General features: G+C 40.5%; 1 protein-coding gene and 1 long non-coding RNA gene across 25 annotated transcripts in view; one reads left to right on the plus strand and one right to left on the minus strand.

Annotated features, from left to right (window-relative positions):
• PTK2 (protein tyrosine kinase 2) overlaps positions 1 to 13,905 on the minus strand; it is a 201,829-nt gene that overhangs the window by 69,304 nt on the left and 118,620 nt on the right. For all 24 annotated transcript variants that reach the window (XM_061374197.1, XM_061374196.1, XM_061374183.1 and 21 more), the window contains 6 exons: positions 12,140 to 12,219; positions 10,354 to 10,416; positions 5,247 to 5,301; positions 2,019 to 2,159; positions 1,231 to 1,308; positions 126 to 233 (listed from right to left, as the gene is read on the minus strand). In XM_061374197.1, coding sequence (XP_061230181.1) covers positions 126 to 233; positions 1,231 to 1,308; positions 2,019 to 2,159; positions 5,247 to 5,301; positions 10,354 to 10,416; positions 12,140 to 12,219 — 525 coding nt within the window. The remainder of the gene's footprint in view (positions 1 to 125; positions 234 to 1,230; positions 1,309 to 2,018; positions 2,160 to 5,246; positions 5,302 to 10,353; positions 10,417 to 12,139; positions 12,220 to 13,905) is intronic.
• LOC133223477 (uncharacterized) overlaps positions 1 to 13,905 on the plus strand; it is a 254,198-nt gene that overhangs the window by 58,498 nt on the left and 181,795 nt on the right. The window lies entirely within an intron of this gene.

Here is a 13,905-nt window from a genome sequence, read left to right on the forward strand (position 1 = left end):
GTATAAAGTTATGGACCAGAACAAAAGTACAATATACAGAATATCATCATTAAGAATATACTCATCTTCACCCCTTCCCAGGTAAACCAAAACTAGGAAGTTTATCACAAGTGTCACTATCATACCTCAGGGGCACCTGCTATCTTGAGTTGCAACATCCCTTTTCTGTCCTTGTCTTCACTGTTTGAATACTGAATAGTTTGCACTTGATTGAAGTCTGCTAGATGAGTTGGCTGCAGAAAGGCAATGGAGAAAGTGAGAAAAATGGCAAAACTACAGCAAAATACTTTGCCTTTTTTCCTGATGCTGCAAAAGCACAGGTAGACTTTGACCTCCAAATGACACCTGTAGAAATCTGTTCCCCTCTTTCTTTCCACAGTTTCATTAGGCTCTGACCAACACCACATACAGATACTCACAGACTATTGTAGAATGAAACCAAGCACCAAGCTTGCCTACAGAGGTCACTGTTAAGTAACTCCAGGCACTTGCTAAAGTACATGAAGTACACAGTAGGAACAATCTCTTGGAGGTCAAGACTGGAATCTCAACAGGTTACCCATGTGGAACCTGCACTCACAGCATACCTAACGTACCTCTCCATAGTGCTGTAAGGTACATTCTTGGCTAGGCACAGACTCCTGATCTCCAAACCTTTTCACTACCTTAATTACATCAGAAATTGGACATGGGCTCAACTTAAATCATGACTGTAAAGGTCCCAGATGTTTTGCTAGAAGAACCTGTTTGAACATAACTTCCTTGCACCATGGAGGGGTACAGGAAACACTGTAATACTGTCAAGATCAGGTAATGAAAAGGCTATTAGGGGTAAAAAGTAAAGCAAATGAGCCAGCAATGACTGCACAAATGCCAGACACTGATTAAACAAGGTCTTATTTACACATTCCTAAGAAGAGCATAATTTAGATTAAGCTGCATGTTTTACTAATAGAAAGTCACTACTAATGCTTTGCATTCTGCAAGCAAGCACTTCACTGGGTACAACAGCCACCAAATTCAGTGCTAAGGCTGACACAGTTTCTCTGCTTAACCCAACTGCATTTTCTCTGATCCCAACTCAAGAGTTAGTATCTGAGTAACAACTGCAGATGCTTTTGTGTGTTTATCTCAGAGATAAGACTTGCCATTTCCCTCTTTAAGTTCAGTTCACAACAGGTCATGGCTGTTAAGAGAGTAACTGAGAAAAGAAACCAGAAGCAGACTTACATTTGCCCCCTTGTCTGTAAGGTAACTGATTCCTTCTTCTGGACCAATTGCCAGTTCCACTGAAATAATCCAGCTTGACTTGAGAATCAAAGGAGAAAGACAGGGTAGAATTTCAATAGTAAGACAAGACCCTGCTATGGAGCTATCCCCCAGATTCAGAATGGCACTTTTTAGTAATTCATCTCTAGAAGCTCTTAAACTCTTCAAATGATGTAAGATGTATTAAAATCAAGTAGGTTTATAAGTGGCAAAACTCTTCCTGACTCGCTTCCTGGGGATCCCTGCTACTCAAAGTGCATTTCCATGTGCTTTATCTTAGGTCTACATGAGCACTATGTATTTCCTGCATTTCCTCTTCTCATGGACACTGATGTTCCTGTTCTAATTTCTACTTGAGGATCTATTTTCACAAAGCTTGCAGAGTTAAGGCTGTTTCTCAAAATTGGTATGAAATCAGTAGCGATTAAAAGGCATTAGGGGAAAAATAACAAGCAGCAGCAGCTGAGAGGTTTCCTTTCCTCAAAAAACTAGCTTCAAATCTGCTTGACTTTCCCACCCGAAGCACCAATACTAGTATTTAATAACATCCAATTCCCACCCTACTAATGAATGGTAGGTTTTAACAGTCAATTGAGAGAGTTTTAAGTAAAATCAATAAATACACTTTGTTCTTAATGAAATCCAACTGTCTCATCATCAAACCAGGAACTAAGCAAGCAATGAGCTGCAGGACTAAGCAAACCTATTAGTCATAATGTATTCTGGTGACTGGCCCATTGCTTACTTACACCAAGAGCACACTTGAAGCATTCCTTGTCAAATCGGTACACTGGAGAGAGGATCTCAAAGAACTTCAGAATACTTTCTTCTCTGTTGAGGTTGGCAAACTGTCGAAACGTTTGTTGGATTAATTTTCGTAGTGTTTTGGCCTGGGTATTAAAATGTTTAAAGATCAGTTATTTCAAATCTAATCACTGCTCAGGGTATCACTCACAGGTTCTTTGTCAGTCAGATGCATGCTGCTCCCAAGAAAAGAAGCTTCAGAATGTAAGCATCAGTTCTGCCTTCTAACTTCTGCTTGGAAGAACATTATCTCTGCTATACATTAGAAACATAGAACAGTTAGGGTTGGAGGGACTGAAGGACTATCTAACTAATCATCTTTTGAATAAATGATAATAAAAGACAACATGCTAACCTTTACAGGAACTATTTTTCCAAGATTCCTCATTTCTCCCAACTTAACTGTGCACCAAGACAAAGCCAGAGCAACCTACACCCTTCTACTAACGCAAATCAACTTGCTTTTACCTGGTAGTAACGACACAGCCATAGCTGTAAAGCCTGGACAAGGGGGAATGGCTTTAAACTGACGGGGAGATTTACATTAGGTATTGGAAAGAAGCTCTTCCCTGTGAGGGTGCTGAGGCGCTGGCACAGGGTGCCCAGAGAAGCTGTGGCTGCCCCATCCCTAGCGGTGTTCAAGGCCAGGTTGGACACAGGCGCTTGGAGCAAGCTGCTCTAGTGGAAGGTGTCCCTGCCTGTGGCAGGGGTTGGAACTCAATGAGCTCTAAGGTCCCTTCCAACCAAAACTGTTCCATGAGCCTGTGATACACAGGGAGCACGGCCTAGCAGCAGTGTTGTCTTTAAGGCACTGTTTATTAAGCTAAACACAGGAAGGTTTCTTCTCTACTGAAGTAATGAAAATGGAACGCCTGTTGACTCAAGAACATTTCCTTTGTAACTGAATTAGACTGACTTACTCTTTCTTGAACACAGATAAAAAGAACTATTTGCAGCATGCATGAGCTATAGTGCACTGTCCAATCACTTAAATGTTTCCTCCTGGAGAAACCTCCCTAGACACTTGCTAGGACAGCACTTTGTTTTACATTATGTCCTACAGACATTCTGTGATCAGCTAACACACAGATGTGTTTAAACTTCCAAATTCTTTAGTTATTTAATGAGCACTTTTCCAGCTGTCTGGCCTTCCTAAAGTGGTATCTTCTGTGTAGCTGCCATCTCCTCATGTATAACATTAATCAATCTGATTACCGGTGCACTACACTTCTAAGATTTACCTAATAGAGAGAAACTGAACATGAGCCAGCTTCAGTGTGTGTTCACAGCCCAGAAAGCTAACTGTATCCTGGGCTGCATCAAAAGGAGTGTAACCAGCAGGTCAAAGGAGGTGATCCTGCCCCTTTACTCTGCTCTCGTGAGACCTCACCTGGAGTATTGTGTGCAGTTCTGCTGTCCTCAACATAAAAAGGACATGGAACTGTTGGAACAAGTCCAGAGGAGGCCACGAGGATGATCAGGGGCTGGAGCACCTCCTGTATGCAGACAGGCTGAGAAAGTTGGGGCTTTTCAGCCTGGAGAAGAGAAGGCTGCGTGGAGACCTCAGAGCAGCTTCCAGTGTCTGAAGGGGGCCTATAGGGATGTGGGGGATGGACTCTTCATTAGGGACTGTAGTGATAGGACAAGGGGTGATGGGTTAAAACTGAAACAGGGGAAGCTTAGATTGGATATAAGGAGGAAATTCTTTACTGTGAGAGTGGTGAGGCACTGGAATGGGTTGCCCAGGGAAGTTGTGAATGCTCCATCCATGGCATTGTTCAAGGCTGGGCTGGACAGAGCCTTGGGTGGCATGGTCTAGTGTGAGGTGTCCCTGCCCATGGCAGGGGGATTGAAACTGGATGATCTTAAGGTCCTTTCTAACCCTAACTATTCTGTGATTCTATTAGTTTTCTTTTTTATGGCCATGAGGAGCCCTCCTTTGCTTGCCAGTCCAAAATCACTGGTCTTCACAAAGCAAGTCAGTTAATAAATTGAACCAATCCCAGATTATTTTTCACAGGGATTTCATTTTCATTAAAAAGCAGACCTGTTCTTCCTTCCCTTGTTTTTCCTATTCAAATGTCCAATATTTTTTCCATGGCTTTGCAAGGTTCTGCTCAGCTTCCCCTTCTGACAATTCCTGCTACTTCTTTGTGCTCTTCTCTCATAATTTATAAAGACCAGCTTCCTTTGTTGGTCAGTTTTCTGGCTCTGTAATATCATTTTTGAGACAGTCATTCATTCTTTTACGTCTGGAGCCTTTCACCACCATTTGTCCTGTTAGCAGAGAGTACAGTTGTAGATAATTGCTTGAATTAAAATGCAGAGGGATTACTTAAATCCACTTGACTTCATTAGCTGCTGATTTTCAGGATTCTTCGGAAACAAAACCCCTTCACAACAGACCTTTTCTGTTTTCCATTTAAATGGCAAATTAGAAACTTCCTAAACCTGAACTCTGCTATCCCTGCTTACCAAAACCAGCACTAAAATGCCAGTTTATGATTTATACCTTTCACATAGGAACGGTGAAGAGAAACGTCTACCAAGACAATCACATCAGACAGCTATAGCTGTAGAAGTACTTGGCAACCATCCTTAATCCCCCTTTTCACAGCATGCTGAGAAAAACCTGCATTCTTTATTCTGGGAACATATGGACTTCAATGGAAGCGACACTCAACTAACATTTATAGTCTTAGCTAGGATTAACCTAAGTAGAAATTACTGGCAATCTTCCTTGAATGAGTTAGATACTTGACCAATGGAGGCAGAATACGGTTTACTGAGTTACTGCTAAGAAGATGCTGTTTTTCTTCATGTCCCCTTCCTCTTTCTCCAGAAGTCTCATTTTACTTTTAAGAGGAAAACAAAATATGTATTTGATATTAAAGAATTTGAGGCCTTGTTCTGAACTTCTGTGCATAAGGTTTGACAGGCTTAGGTGTACCTGGGCTCAGTAAGGCACGTATATCACTACCATCTTAGCTCTGCCAACTGCACACCTCTGCTACTGGGATTTATACCCTGCCTACCAATCTGACAGCTTTGGTATTTTATACCATGACAGCACAACTCCACAGCAATTCCATTCTGACTCTATAGTGAAAACGACTGTGTAATTTTCAGGTTTCTTATGTAAGAGGTCCACAATTGGCTGGAATTGTAATTACCTTTACTGAATCTAGCAAACTCTTCGGGAAGAACCTTCTTAAACCAACATCTTTCCTGGAACAGAAACACACAGAGCATTAATATCACAACCACTGGACAGTATTACAGTGCTCATTCTCGGGGGGGCGGTTTGGGCCTGGGTTTGGTTTGTGTTAGTTTTTAACTAACAGATGCAATAGTCAATGATGTTCATAGTAAGGACCTTGACCATCTCAGAGTAACAAACAGTACTACTAAAATGCTGACCAGAGCCACTCCATAGCAAATGCAGGACAGTGGTGTCTTACACTTTAAGTTCAAAAGGATATTGTGTGAAATGTTGACTTGGGCACAGAGAAGTCTTAAAATTAAATCTGGTACATGTTTTAATAAGTTAAAGAATACTGGAAAAATCTTCTTACAGTCAGGTGAGAAGGGAACAACATGAAAACTTCTATTAGAACAGACCAGAAGATACAGCGTAAAGGAAAGGACTTCTGTGGTATCACCTCAGTAAGCACATTGACTGCAGTTCCACTACTTTACCCTTTGCAGCACTATGATCTAAGGGTTTTTTTAATCCCTACTCTCACTTTTTCCTCATTTTAAGTATTTAATGTTAACATTTTTCTTGCAAGAAACCTCACTTTTTGCCTCTGTAAACCAGGATCTTCATTCTGCCCATCAGCCTGGATTCTGCAAACTGAATTACATCAAGCTCACTTTCACACTTAAGAGACAGGGCTGCAGCCCTGGTTTGAAACCCAGAGCTGGAAGGATTAAATACTTGTGTGCCTCAGACATGCTGCACCCAGCTTATGTCTGACATGTGGATCACTACAACTAAAGACTGGCCTCAAGGAAGACGCCTGAGAGATATTAGTGCAGAAGATCATTGTACAACCCTGTGTAACGAGTGCTCTGTGACTGTGGTACTGCTTGAACAGTATCAGCAGAAAATCTGCAGGAGAAAAAGGAAAAACTAGAAGAAAAATGCAAATAAGAAAAGGACTCGGAGCTTCCTGCCCCTCAAAGGTGTTCCTGGCCTTTTCCTTTACATATAAGACGTTACAATCTCTTTTAAACATGCTTATCTGCTTCTGAAACAAGTATGAGAGCAAGCTTTCCATGACTGCATGCTTTGAGCAGACACAGAGATACATGTGGAATTTCTACATTTGGCAAAGGGAAGAAAAGCCACAGTATGTATTTACTGCTACCTAATGGCACAAGACAAAAGCCAACATTAAAGTTAATATAAAAAGCCTACTCAATATAACCCAGGGTATTTTTAAAGACAAGTAATATCCCATTTCACAAAACATACTAAAACCATCCTCATTAAAAGGAGAATGTTCATATGCAGCAGCACACGCTGGCATCTGTGCAACGACAGTGAGCTGGAAGATTATAGAACTTTCATAAATGCTAATTCCTTTGATGCATTTCTTCTCAAATGCAAATGCTCTGAGGTTTATCATCCCACACGGTTAAATAAATCTAACACACTATTACCATCTCAATAACATGCAAAGACATTTTGACAAGGGATGTATTAGTTTAACATTAAGCATTTGAGAGAGAAATGGTGTGTTCAAAGACGAAGCACCCTGCATCGCTCCAGTATTACTCATCTTAACTACTAAAGCACAAGGCTGCAACAAGCTGAGCTGTTATTAAGGAGAGTTGTAGAGCAGCCCCTGGTACAGATCCATACGTAACAAATTCAGCAGAAATACTTATGCATAAAACAAGAATAAATACTAATAATGTTAATAAAGCTCATTCTGTGTTTAACTGTGACAGCAGATTACTGGAGGAGAATTTAACACAAGAAGCATACAGATTTCATGCCACAGGCAACAACAAGCTCTGGGTACCCATAAATAAGAGAATTAACCATTGGAAATTGGAACATACAAAGAGTTTTAAACACAAACCCCTTCAAACCTGATGTTTTCCCACTTTTCAGTTGCACTGTGTGGGGTGGCATGGCCAACTCAGGACACACTCAGCCCTCCACATTAAGAACTCAGACATCTGTTTTCCGATTGCCAGCAAGAGATAATTAGCAGCAAGATCCTGGTTCTTGCAGTTCTATGACAGCTTTGTTTTTAACCTCATCTACTCCATCCCACTCATGGGCTTACATGCAAATGTATTTTTTAATGTATAAACTTCAAGAGGATTAACAAAACACCAACTACACACAGATACCGCTTGTCATAGAATGATAAGCAGCTTCAGGCAACATATATCTTTATTTCTGTTTTTCATCTCAATTGAAGTTACAACAAAAAAGTAATGTTAGATTAACATAATAGACTTTAACATGCTTTTGACAAAATTGTGGCTGCAGCTGTTCCTTCATATAGCTCCCATTTTTGTACTTGTAATTACCCCTGTTCTGTGCTAACAGGCTTCACATTTATCATGAAGAAATTCTTCTTTCATTACATGAAGGCCCAACTATTAAAGGCTACTTAACAGTTTGATTCTATCTAGCATTTCCCATCCAGATTGGGGCTTGTATGAAAATGTGATCAAAGACAAACATCCATCAAATAGCTGTGTGACAAAGCCAGGCAAGGAGCAATCACAGCAGATGCAAAAAGTGCCATTTAAAAATTGCACTCAGCTGGTGAAGTGCCTCAAGATGGACTAAAACAAGTGAAAAACCTCAAACAAACAAAAAGCCTCACTTGAGAAATAAATATGACCTGTGTAGATAACCCTTTAGAAGCTCTTAAGGTGGTAAGATTGAATAAGAACATTTTGGGCATCACTGGCACTTTTGCAGACTCTTACTGGCTTGTAATTATCTACAGCCACTTGGAAAGTGCTTTTATCCTTTGTCTCTTCCAGCTAAATCCCATAAACGCACATCTTGCCTCTCAAGAATATATAAACTATAACATCTTGAAGTGCACAACTGTACATTTCCAATTCCACATGGCATCTCATGCTGTTAGATTTTGCATATCAGGAGTTTGCTTCACTTTGTCTTTCATAGCAGCAATTATGTTATTTCCTACCAAAACAGTTACTGCTTGGAAAATACAGTGGAAAACAGCTGGAAAGAAACAAACACGTCACTGTTCAACTGGGAGCAGCCCCATGCTGAGTCCTCCAGAACTCTCACCTGTTGTAATTATTAATTAGTACTTGCTGGCATCTGTTATAGAATCCCAGACTGGTCTGGGTTGGAAGGGACCTTAAAGATCAGCCAGTTCCAACCTCTGCCATTGGCAGGGATTCCTCCATCTTCAGTTTTTCCAAAGCTGTTAACCTAAGTGCTCCTGTTTGTAGCTTCTGGGTTGCCAAATACCTAACATAAAAACACCTTTCTCAAGTTGTTACTGGAACAGAAGCAAAGGGCAACCACTGTAACTCACAGGACATTCAGATCTCTTTTATATCACCTCTCAGCTGTGTCTATCTTTTCTTCCCATTCATTTTTGTAAGTACTTTCTCATTTTGTTTCCTGCATTCCCTCAACCGGGGCATTCTCACTACTGACAGAAAACGGAAGTCCTTAAAAAATCCTTAATTCAAACAAAGCCAAAGCTTTAAAAACGCTGCACAGACAGAGGAGCACTATATAAATAGCAGGAACTATATAAATGAGCAGACAATTCATGACAGGTCTCTTTACCTATTAAAAGCCTAATTTTCCTCAAAAATCCGTGTGAATTTATTCATAGTAGTGAAAAACCTTATCCTTCCAGCTCCACATTCTCTGATTTCACAACTCAAAAAGCTAGTTTTACTAAGCATAGAATGGAAAAGAGATGCCACTGCTACATCAGCCTTTTATCCTTACTTCATGTTAAACTGTGCAGTATCTTTTCACAAAGATAATCAGGAGTGAAGAGCAGATCTTCGGTGTTTGTATGAAATTTGTTCCACTAAATTAATACAAATAAGATCAAGTTTTCTATCCCTGAAGTGTCTAAAGGACCTTGTCTTTTAGATTGTTTGGACTAAAGCCATCTATTGTACAATGTGCCTGAGTAATCGTGCTGATTGTTGCTGGGGTAGAGTTCATCTTATTCATAGTAGCTGGTATGGGGCAACGTTCTGGATTTGTACTGGGAACAGTGGTGATAACACAGGGAGGTTTTAGTTATGGCTGAGCAGAGCTTACACAGAGTCAAGCACTGAGTCAAGGCCTTTTCTGCTCCTCACTCCATCAGCAAGTAGGCTGGGGGTCCACAAGGAGTTTGGAGGGGACACAGCTGGGCCAACTGACCCACGGGATATTCCAGACCACAGGATGTCGTGCTTAGGATATAAGGGTGGGGGAAGAAGAATGAGGGGACATTCAGAGTGATGGTGTTTGTCTTAGCAAGTCACTGTTACGCGTGATGGAGCCTTTACTGGGGTTGGCTGAGCACCTGCCCAACCGTAGGAAGTGGTGAATGAACTCCCTGCTTTGCTTTGCTTGTGTGTTGTGGCTTGTGCTTTACCCATTAACCTGTCTTTATCTCAACCCACGAGTTTTCTCACTTCTACTCTTCTGCTTCTCTCCTCCATCCCACCTGGGAGAGTGTGTGAGCGGCTGTATGGGGGCTTAAATGCCAGCTGGGGTTAACCCACAACAGTAACCAAAATACTTTCAGTGTAAGGATGCTTCTTGCTCTTCTTCAAATTTGGGATACATAAACAGTAAATTTGCTAACTTCAAGGTCACACTTCAGGAAATCAACATCCTGAGCAAACAGAAGTAAAACCAATTAAAACTCATCCCACAGACATCTTCAAGGGACTCAAACTTTGCCATAGGCGAGTCACAAGTGAAGAATGCACAGAAAAACATTTAGAAACAAAATCACCTCAGAATCACACTTGATGAACCCATAAACATTAGCAAAATAGCAACAAATCATAATAAGCTTGATCCAGTTTGAACAACTCCAACCCTGCTTCTCTGGACTAGAATTAAAGGTGTTCTTCTTACTTCTATTCCTTGAACAGCTTCATCATCCTTTTCCTATAATAAAGCACTGGAAGATCTCAACAAACTTCATGGAATTCAAAGTTACAATGGGAATTTTTGTTATCAATTGAATTTAATGGTCTTCATGGAGAAACAGTTCAAACCTCAATCTAGAACATCGTACTTACTCTAACACTTCATAGTTGGACTTCTTTTCTAATGCATTGCCTCTCATCTCTCCGTAGGATCTCCTGAAATCAGGAAAAATATTTGAAAGCAACCATAATTGGATGATCCAGCTTAAAACTACAACATCAACACAGTCAAATCTTTAAGAGACCATTGGCAGAATTAATTCAAATACAAATATTAGTACATTATCCTTCTACCTCAACAGATCAGATCTTTATTGTACAAAACATGACTACAGCAGTTCTGCATTTACAGAAGAACTTTAAACCAGGTTAACTATGCTGCTACCAAAGTCATCTAACCTGCCCTTCAGCAGCTCTTTTCAACCTCCAACAGTGTCTTCTTCCTCTGTATCAGCACTCCTGCCTGTGCATGTAACAGGAAGAAGCAGAGGCAGCAGGGAATAGTGAAACCAGTGCCAATCCAGGTATGTTCACATTAAAAAACTAAGAGATGTATCAGGAATGAGTAGCTGTTGGGAGAAGGATGGGATCACTGGTTTCACTGAGAAGGTGGACCAGTACTTATAGAATGGTTTGGGTTGGAAGGGACCTTAAAGCTCTTCCAGTTCCAAGCCCCGGCAACAGGCAAGGACACCTTCCACTAGAGCAGGTTGCTCCGAGCCCCTGTGTCCAACCTGTCCTTGAACACTGCCAGGGATGCGGCAGCCAGAGCTTCTCTGGGCACCCTGTGCCAGTGCCTCACCATACTCAAAGCAAAGAACTTCCTTCTAACTACTTTACATCATACAAAATTTCTTACTTATCCATAATCCAAATCCACCAATCTTAGTAGTCATCTACAAGAAATATCTCATGAAAACACTCTGAAGAGCCCCAGCATGAGCCCTTGGCTGACAAAATAACCACGCATTATTATCCTCGCATTCTGAGGTAAGGCACCAACAACAGTGTAAGTGCATAAAGAGTTTGGAGTTCCATTAAAAGAAGTTTTGTTTTCTCTGGGGCTACCAGCAGTACTTCCAGCAGACAGCAGGCCCTCCTGTGATACCCAGGAAGTTTCATAAGCCTAAATTGTGTTTTAGTTTGGGAAGAACTGTTCAAAGGACACTTTTACTCTTTGGTAACAAGCTTACATCAACTTCTTATCAATTTTACTTCTTCCATCCCTAATCTCCCTGTGTGAGACAACAGCAGAACTAAAGCAAACGTTTCAGGCTGGAAATTCTCCATAAATTAGCAAACCCCCCAAACATGCATTTCAGAAGCTGTGCTGGGAACCAGCTCAAGGATCTCTTCATCTGATAAATACATCTTTATTTTCCAGCTGTCTACACACAGTTGACAGCAGTACCAAAACCACCACAAAGCATCCTTTAAGATGTAATCATTTGAAAAGAGCAGAGTAACACTTGAGGAAATGCAGAGAGGAAAGGTAGCAGCATTTCTCTTTAATTACATTCTTTAGCAGGCACAATGACAAGACTATTTGCTAAATAACACCAGAGATTTCTTATTCTTTTAAATATACTTCACTGTACATACAGGTCTTTGAATTATTCCAATGAAGAATTCACCCAAAAGGCAGTACCAAGATGTAATGAATTAACATGTAAGAATTAACGTTAATTCATATATCATCAGAAAACGGTTACAATACAGTCAATTCTGTTTTTCTTCAGCCTACTTTGTCGCAAAAGGAGTCTTATGATGTTTTATTCAACTCTATTGGTCAGACATTGATCAACTCTAAGCAGCTCCAAAATTAATATGTATATTCAGTCACAAACATGTTAAATAATAAATGAAACGATGAGCTTACCGGATTTCAAGGCAACCTAGTTTCAAAGCAATTTCCTGGTCCACTTGATCTGCTATTTCTAACATATAGTCGTTTTTCACCTACAGCAAAAGAAGCAGGTACATGTCACAGGGAGATCAATGCCAATACAGACTGAAACACTGCCCAAACAACTTCAGAACACCCACGCCTTCTGGTTAGTTCTTTGGGTTCACTCTTTACAGTGCATGAAGAGAAAACAAGTTAGGTTCATATTCTCCTCAAATGACCTGAGCTTCTCCAAGAAATCCATTTCAACTGCAATGAACTTGATTAAAAAACTTCCTTATCTACATCAATATTATCTCTGTTTCATTAAGCACAATCAAAACCATCACAGTAGGCAAGCAGATGGTTGCATCTGCAGTCAAGATACAAGAATGTATGCTGTGTTTTTGAACCACCTTGCTCAGGAGCTTTTTATTTTGTAGGCACATCTAAAATCATGCAGATAAAATGGACAATTGTCCATGCATGTCCATCCACACTGTGAAAACAGAAATAGCAGGAAGACTTGCATGTGAAAATCATAATATATAATGACTTAAAATAGTATCTGAATGAGCAAGAAGAAGAAAGGAGTGAAACTAGATGGTGACCCTCTACAGTAGGAAATAAAACAGGCCAAGGAGTGTGCTCTGACCAAGAGGAAGCCAAATGGTCATCCGTCCTGCAGAGGATGGTTGGGTCAAACTGGCATACTTTACCATGGCTGGCATGCACTGTCCCCCAGCTGTGCCACAGAGCATGCCAAGCATTGAACAAGATGGATTATGCTGGGTCGAAGCTTCGTCCTGAACTTGTTTCATTAATAACATTGATATAGGCAGAAATCCTACTTTTTATATAATACTTTGACCACTGAAAGTAAACTGAAGTAATTTATACAGTTAGCAACCCAAAGAGACAATAAAAGACAACAGAACGAGTGCTAAAGAACTTCACTCTGCAAATCCCGTCTCCTGAGCAACAGGCATTTACCAGTGACGTACCTCTATAGAAGTACAACTTTTCTTTTAATGCCTCGTGTTATCCTCTATCTTATGGAATCATACACTTGCTATTGAGATCCTAAGATCCTGAAGCTGCAGAAAATCCTGAAGCATCACAAAACCCCACATGACTGACATGGAGATCAAAGAAGAGATTATATGGCATGAAAGCTATACACCTCACAAAACGGGGTTTTGGAGGGATGACAAGTTGTAAGGAAAACTGTTTCAAACTGCTACTGCTATGAAATCCATAATTGAAAAGATAAGGAGGTGCAGCAGCAGATTCAGCAGCTGGAGGTCCTCTCCAGTCAGCATCCTCCCAAGAACACGAGTGTGCACCACAGGATTCCCTCATCAATGTGCCAGCTGGATCCAGCAACAGAGTCCCTCTTAGTTATGAAGTGGATGTAAAAAATGAATGTGCTATTGAAAGATGTGAAAGAAAAATGTGATAAACTGTGCAAGAGTGAAAATATTAATTATTACATAGTTGCAACGTCAGGACAAAGCTTCTTGGATTTGAACTCATACAACGCGCTTTTAACACTTCCCAATTCAACTCCTACCAATACTAATGACAGAGACAGGAGAAGGAATAATTGCTCTTCACCATCATGTGGTTTGCTATCTGTATACACTATGGAAATAGTAATTTAGTGTTCCCATGGTAGTAATACACAAAATACAGAGAATTAGTAATTTTCTTCATTATGCTCATAATAGAAGACAAAAAAAAACCCCAACCAAAACCAG

The sequence above is a fragment of the Neopsephotus bourkii genome, unplaced genomic scaffold (assembly GCF_033783945.1).
Source record: "Neopsephotus bourkii isolate Nb327-2 ecotype Australia unplaced genomic scaffold, CSIRO-AGI_Nbou_v1 NB_1637, whole genome shotgun sequence".
Lineage (NCBI taxonomy): Eukaryota > Metazoa > Chordata > Aves > Psittaciformes > Psittacidae > Neopsephotus > Neopsephotus bourkii.